Source organism: Notolabrus celidotus, chromosome 13, assembly GCF_009762535.1.
Source record: "Notolabrus celidotus isolate fNotCel1 chromosome 13, fNotCel1.pri, whole genome shotgun sequence".
Classification (NCBI taxonomy): Eukaryota; Metazoa; Chordata; class Actinopteri; order Labriformes; family Labridae; genus Notolabrus; species Notolabrus celidotus.
In genome coordinates, this window is record NC_048284.1 from 6,590,000 (window position 1) to 6,597,926 (window position 7,927).

The 7,927-nt window shown below is 39.3% G+C and overlaps 1 protein-coding gene across 1 annotated transcript; it reads left to right on the forward strand.

Annotated features, from left to right (window-relative positions):
- The first annotated feature begins 251 nt into the window (after positions 1 to 251).
- LOC117823749 (clumping factor B-like) lies at positions 252 to 2,212 on the forward strand. The gene is made up of 2 exons (XM_034698986.1): positions 252 to 1,130; positions 1,661 to 2,212. The coding sequence occupies exons 1-2, from the start codon at positions 623 to 625 to the stop codon at positions 1,879 to 1,881; spliced, it is 729 nt and encodes a 242-aa protein (XP_034554877.1). The 5' UTR covers positions 252 to 622; the 3' UTR covers positions 1,882 to 2,212.
- The last annotated feature ends 5,715 nt before the right edge of the window (positions 2,213 to 7,927 follow it).

Here is a 7,927-nt window from a genome sequence, read left to right on the forward strand (position 1 = left end):
AGGGTTAGGGTTATGAATAGGGTTAGGGTTATGAATAGGGTTAGGGTTATGAATAGGGTTATGATTAGGGTTAGGGTTATGAAAGGGTTAGGGTTAGGGTTATGATTAGGGTTAGGGTTAGGGTTATGATTAGGGTTAGGGTTAGGGTTATGAATATGGTTAGGGTTATGATTTGGGCTAGGGTTAGGATTAGGGTTAGGGGCCCGAATCCATAACCCTAACCCTAACCCTAACACTAACCTTAAACATAACCCCAACCCTAACCCTAACCGTTAACCCTTATCTAAGGTCTCATAATCTTAGGTTAAAAAACTGAGTTTTACTTCTGGATTCACTTTGATTGACAGCAACACAGAAATTACCGTGGCAACCACAGAAATGTCAACGTGTAAGGTTCCATTGTTGCATCGGGTGAAATAGAATGAAATCTTCATTTTGGCGCGTCTTTATCTATGACATCACAAAGGAGTCACACAAAGGCACAGAATCCTCATACAGTTGTAGTGGATCCAACACACAGCAGTACCATTTCTTCAGAGCTGGTTAACAGGTAAGTTCCCTTGTGTTCAGTTTACTAACTTTTCACTGAAAGCTTATTTGTTTACTCAAACAGTCAGCAAAGATGGACTATTCAGGAGATGGTTATAATGTGTCCCTACTGAGAAACCTCCAACGCTACAGGCGTCCTGGTTTGGGCATGTACGATCCTCCAGTGATGACTGAGGTCCAAATGTTAGCCGAGCATCCTGAGGCTCTAAACCATGTCCCACCTGATCCAGCTCCCAATGTTGCACCAGTTGTAATAGTGGCTCGTGCTCCTGAGGAAGAAAATGAGTGGTGGGATGAATTCGTGGACACTGATAGTGAGACTGAAAGCGACACCGACAGTGACACAGACAGCTCCCTGGATCGAAGTGTCAGCAGCGACGAAGGCGATGTGTTCGCTGTAGAAGACGGAGATGATGAGGACTCACATCCCGTCCAAGGCAAGAGAAAGAGAGAAGGAGAGGAGGAAGATGATTCAGAATCAGAGGAGAGCGATAGCAAAAGATTTAGGTGGTGGGATGAGTTCATGGATACGGACACTGAGAGCTGTTCTGACAGTGATTCCAGCAGTATCACCTCTGAAAGTGAAAACGTCGAAGATGTCAAAGATATGGTCCCAGAAGAAGAAGAAGAGGAAGAGGAAGAGGAGGACACATGTCCTGCTGATATCGAACAGATGAAAAGGCTGGACAAAGATATCAATGACGATCATGACCCATATAATGACCACAATGACGGAAAGAGGAAAAGAGATGAAGAGGGAGATGATGAAGATGGAGGAAGCTTCAAAAGATTCAGACACTGACCTATCAAGAACCACAACAAACACTTTCCCCTTCTTCCCCCTCATCCGCCTCACATCCACAACCCCCAATGGATTCACTGCAATCTTCAATCTTGGGGATCAGGGAAAAAAATGCACTATCCAGATCTTTGTGTGGACTAGGGATACCTAGATCCAGATCTCAGGTTTGGTGTGGACCAGGTTGACGCAATTTTCAAGGTCAACACAGGAGTTGGAGTTGACACGTCCAAGATGAAATCAAGATGAAAAAAGAAACATAAACTGAAATGCTCTGTCTTCACATTTAAAAAAATTAACTCACCTCTGAAAGTGAAAACGTAGAAGATGTCAAAGATATGGTCCCAGTAGAAGAAGAAGAGGAAGAGGAAGAGGAGGACACATGTCCTGCTGATATCAGACAGATGAAAAGGCTGGACAAAGATATCAATGACGATCATGACCCATATAATGACCACAATGACGGAAAGAGGAAAAGAGATGAAGAGGGAGATGATGAAGATGGAGGAAGCTTCAAAAGATTCAGACACTGACCTATCAAGAACCACAACAAACACTTTCCCCTTCATCCCCCTCATCCGCCTCACATCCACAACCCCCAATGGATTCACTGCAATCTTCAATCTTGGGGATCAGGGAAAAAAATGCACTATCCAGATCTTTGTGTGGACTAGGGATACCTAGATCCAGATCTCAGGTTTGGTGTGGACCAGGTTGACGCAATTTTCAAGGTCAACACAGGAGTTGGAGTTGACACGTCCAAGATGAAATCAAGATGAAAAAAGAAACATAAACTGAAATGCTCTGTCTTCACATTTAAAAAAATTAACTGAAATGAAATAATAAAATTTTGACAAACTGTCACTGGAAATTTCAATTTTCATTATTTTTATTATTAAGATACACATTAAGGGGAGAACTATTACCTGGCTACCAACCAATGCTATAAAAAAGTTGACAGAAAGTAATGATTTAATGATGATTTCATTGATTTTAAAAGGATGTATCTATGCAACTTTAAGGATTATAGTTCCTTTAATTGGTAGCATGGCATGGCAAAAGATTCCTTCCAGCCTCCTTGCAGTACAAATTTACATCACGGTAAACATTCTGATTCAGGGTCCAGTTCACCTGCTTAATCAACAACATGAAACTGATTAAAGAGCTGGGCTTTAGCAGGAATATTCATGTTGACATTTCTGTCCATTAATCTTTCTGTATATATCAATGTCATGCTTTGTATTATGCCTGGAATATTTTTTTATGTTTATAAAAACGACTTTGTACTCTCTGGAAAATAAAGACATATTTTTCTTAATCCCAGCAATTTTGGAAAATAACTTAAAAAATGTTACATTTTAATTGAAGCGAGTAGAAATTTAGTGTTTTTAAAGCTCCTGTTATGTTGTGGGTCAAATTGACCCATTTTTAAGTTGAAAAATAAATAAAAAATTGTTAAAAGTATTATTTTGTTATGAAACTTCTTCTACTTGGCTTAATTAGTGTAAACAACATATACAATGTAAATGGCTCATTTCTTACATTTGTATTGCACATCTATGATAATTAAAGAACACCATATATATTGATTTAAATGGTTAGTAATGGAGGTATTAATGAGATTTAAAAAGTGTTTATTGTTTTTTTGGGGGGTTGGACACTTTTGGATCATTAAATATGCCCCGGGTCAAGTTGACCCAGGAACATTATTACTGTCCCTAAGAAACAAACATAACAGGAGGGTTAACTATATTTGTGAATTGAAAGGGAAACACCTCAATCTTCTTTTCTTGAGTTTAAGAGGGGATAAAAAAAAAATCACAAAACAATTTTTTTTATCAATATGGGAAACGTAAAAAAAATCATGTTAAGATTTTGATGATAAAAAGAATAAAGAACAATACTTTTTACATGTAGACTCCCAGTCAAATGTTTGGAAACTCCTTCTCATTCAATTATTTGAAACACTGTAGATTAATACTGAAGACATCAAAACTATGAAAGAGCATATATGGAATTATTTAATTAACAAAAAAGTGTTAAACAAAGCAGAATATGTTTTATATTTTAGATTCTGTAAAGTAGCCCCCTTTTTCCTTCATGGCAGCTTTGCACACTCTTGGTATTCTCTCAGTCTGCTTCATGAAGTGGTCTCCTGGAATGGTTTCTAATTAACATGAGCCTTGTCAAGAGTTCATTTGTAGAATGACTTGCCTTCTTAATGTGTTTGAGACCATCGGTTGTGTTGCTCAGAGGTAGAGTTAGTACACAATGGATAGCCCTATTTGACCTCTATTGTAATCCAGATTATGGTAAAACCAGATTATTTCATAGTTTTGATGTTTTCAGTATTAATCTACAATGTTGAAAATAATTAAAATAACTAAAAACCATTGCATGAGAAGGTGTGTCCAAACTTTTGACTAGCAGTGTACATGATTGACTCTTGGAGTAAATCAGTGACTTTAAATTTAGGTGTGATTACGGTGTTAAATAATACATGTAGTAATGGCCAAAGTAAATTAGTTGTCAAAATGGTCAAGGACAGCATTTTACATAATGGTCCTTGTATAAGAAGTGTATCAAAGACTTCTCTTTGAACATTTCCAACAGAAACTCTCTCATTGTGTCTCCGAGCTGTCATCAGACGGCCTGCTGGTTTGCTTTGTCTACCCTCCACAGGAGCTGTTAAAAGGGGCTCCCTCACACTGCCCAATTTATAACATCACTCATCTAAATCATTAGTGCGTCTGCTCTTCAGGATACACGCTGAGTAAACTGGGCTGGTTCGGGATGACGGGGCCAGAGTGTAAAATGGAAGACGAGGTTTAACTCACAGATGTGAAGCTATGAGCGATGTCCAAGTGTGATAAATGTTTGGTCTGATTCAATCTGTGATTCTGTTAAAGCCAGAAACATATAGAAAGACAACCAATCATATGACGTCTTAACTTAGCAGGAATTAGCCTTATCCCTTACAGTTCAAGGTCTCAATTTAACACAGCTGCGAGGAAACATTGCATCAAACACTCCAGACACCCAAATTAAAACATCACTCAATACACACAGAATCTCTTCTATTTATTTCCACAAAAGAGTATCACACACGGAACAGATAAGGATGTCGTATCTCTCAAATGGAACAACCACATTGCAATTAGGAAGCACAATAGGAACATCCCCCTCCACATTGAGGTGAAGAGTTACACCACCCCTGGGAGAATCTGCTGCGTAAAAAACAAGCCAGATAGCGCTGCAGCATGCACAGACCAGTGAGAGCCGTACTACTGGAAAGTGAGAGAGAGAGAGAGGGACCAATGCAGGCCAGGCGGAAGAAATAGGGCATGCGCTGCAAATTTTGCATCGCTTGCTTTAAAAATATTTTTATATTATATTTTCATTTAGACCTCAAGTTAAACATTTTCAGATACAACCAGGAGGGTTTGAGGAAGTAAGTTGTTAATATTGAATGTGTTGGAGCATGAATGGAGCAAAGAAGGACCCAGAAAGAAAGGCTGTATAGAAAATAATATTTAAAAAGGCTAAATACTGCAAGTAAACATCTATTTACTATAAATAAAAACTACATCTGATCAGGAATTTTGAATATATAAAAATATGGGTGAGTTAAGTGTCTCTATTGTACATGGAGAATATTCACAGGAGTTTTTTAAAGCGTGCAGCAACTCTGACTTTAAAGCTCGCATTAAAATCCGGACTTTCCTGAAATGCACATAGTTTTGGAAGACAGAAATGTGCAAATTTCTCAATCCCTGTTTTGCACATTCTGCAGCAGAGCCTGTGCCTATTTGCTAATCAGGCCGTGCTTATGGGTAAATGGAAATCTAGCCTTCTCCTTCCCTGGGTTGGCAGCCATGTGCTGGCCTCCCTCTGTGCCTGTATCTGCTTAGAACAGGTGCCGGATCCCGTTCGGCTGCAGCATTCACAGCACAGGTACGGGTGGGAGGCCCTTGGCTGCTCGTACAGTCCCCCAAGTTTTCCAGGGGTCCCCATCTGTGTCCCCGCGCATCCTCTGCCACATGGCACCTGTCCCTCGACGAGTCTGGTCCATTCTTCGTCCGGCAGCGTACACGCCTGCCTGCCACCCCACACTCTGCCTGTTGTTGAGCCACAATGAGATGAAGAATAGCTGCACCCATAATCCCTTGCTGTGAGATGTGTGTGTCTGTTTTTTTTTTCTTCCTTCTTTTCCTCCTTTGGCCAGATTTAGGGCCAAGTACAAATTGTAAACAGGTTATTATGCTGCTGTAACACACTCCAATTGGAAATGCACTCCAACAACATTTAGTGTTTTCCGGATGTGAGTGTGTCTTTATCCTTTGCAGAGAGTCGTTCAATTTGGTGTAAAGTTCACTGCATTTACTGTGATGAGGATGTTGTAATGGGTTTGTTGTTCTCTGTTTGCAGGGCTTAACAGGAAAGACTTAATTATTCTAGCAGAATCACTTGGAAAATAACTTTGCCTCATCCAATTACAAAAATTAACTGTACAAAGTGACTGTTTTTCTCTGACAGGATGTTCAGGATGTGAAGCTCAAATGCTAACGAATCATGGAACAGCAGAGAATCTGACTAATCATAATAATTTCACTGCTCCCACATTATTTTGGATAAGAGAAGACAGTGTATTTAAAACCTGAAGGGGCTTCAGGCCATTTTTTAAGATAGAACATACAGTACTTGATAAATTATAAACTAGTGTTAGACAACAGCTTATGTTAGGTCCAAATTCAAGCCTCCTCCTACTTAAATATAAGTGATGATGTATTCATGTTGAAGCAAATTAGAATCCCTACAGAGCGAGCAGGACTCAGACTTAAACAAGGTGTCAGAAAATATACATTTAAAGATGATTTCACTGATTTACAAAGATTTGTGTTGAAAAAATAGTCCGGTGTTGTTCAATGATTTTGTTATTTCAATTTATGTTCAGCTTGAAACACTAGTCTGCTTATTTAATTTATAATTTATGACAAATCACATCAAACTGAGCAGTTCCATTTAACTCATGTTAGACAAGGTGAACAGGACTTCTGCAGGAAAATTAATGTCCACATTTCTGTCCTCATTCAGCTCTCCTTCTCTAAGCGTTGCAGTTTACACACCTTTAAATGAGGCTAACGTCACATAATCTAACATAGTTGCTATCAGATCTGGGGTTTAAAGTGGACGTTAATTTAGAAAATGATTACATTTGGATTTCTTGAACGTTGTTTTGTCGTTACCTGACTTCACTGCAGGAAGGCAGCACTGTGGCAGCAGACATGGGGAGCATCACGGAGGTTGTTTACTTGTGAAAGAAGAAGGATCCAAACTCTGATCTTACATGGTAAAATGGATCACAGACAACTTGAGCAAAGGCACACAGCCTTTGTAGATTGGAAGTAATCCATGGATCTTTATAGATATAATGTGGATTGGATTGTGGGGACTGTTCCCTTTGCGGTGGGGTTGGGGGATGTTGGACTTTCAGGTTTTAACTTAATCTTTAAATGTAACTTCCATTCATTTTAGACAAAATTAACGGATTAACTGTTTCCAAAACTAACTATGTTGTAACAGATTAACAGTTAGCTTTGTTACATTTTTTTATGACTTTGCCCACCTCTGGTTGTTCCGTCCTCTCCTGCTTTTGTTTGAAATTACTTTGAATCAATCAGCAAACTAGAGATGCACTCACCAGTTATGCTGCCATTCCTTGGATTGTAGGTCAAGACCAATTGTAAATGTAATGTATCTTGTTATATATCTTGTTGCCTACAGATTTAGAATGCTAATGGAACTACCGTTTTTGCCACAGTGTCAACAGGCAGAGGTGAAATGTGCTGGACTCCTTTCCATGGGGTTATGATTGGGCTGTCAAGTTTGCTGTTGAGCATTACTCAGCATTGATATGAGGTCCTAACCAATCAAAATCAAGTATTTAATACAGCCAGGTAATAAGTTATGTAATGTAAGTAAAGTAATTTAAGCCTTTTGATACTTCCTCATCGTTATGTTAGCTAGCAAGTTGTTGAAAGCTGAAGTTAGCTTTTGTCTGGCTGCAGCTAATGAAGTCTTAAAATCTGATTTTACTCTCCTTTGTTTTTCCAGTGATCAATCAGGAAAGAGTTATGTGATAATTTTTTAAACTTAAAAACTTTTAAGTTTCCCTCCCTGAGAGTTGCATCAAAGAAAAATGGCCGCAATGATTATGTTGAATTATTTAAATACATGCAACTTTCTTTGTGCTGCACCAATTCAAAGCTAAACTCAGACACATGATCCGCAGTATAGAAAGTTTAAAGGGCTTCTCACTCTCAGGCATACATTCGCTCCAGTCACGTAGTTCAAATCAGCCACTTCCTCTTGACCTACAGTTAATACACTGAGAACGTCACTTAGCACAAACGTGATTGGACGCTCTCTCGCTGGCCACACAATGGATGCTGGACCAACCAGACAGAGAGCCTCCTGCGCTATTTAAAGTGATCACCGCTCACCTCGGCCTCGGCAGATGGATAATACTTTGCACAGCTGTGCAAGCTCCCGCACTACGTCCACACACACCGCCGTTAC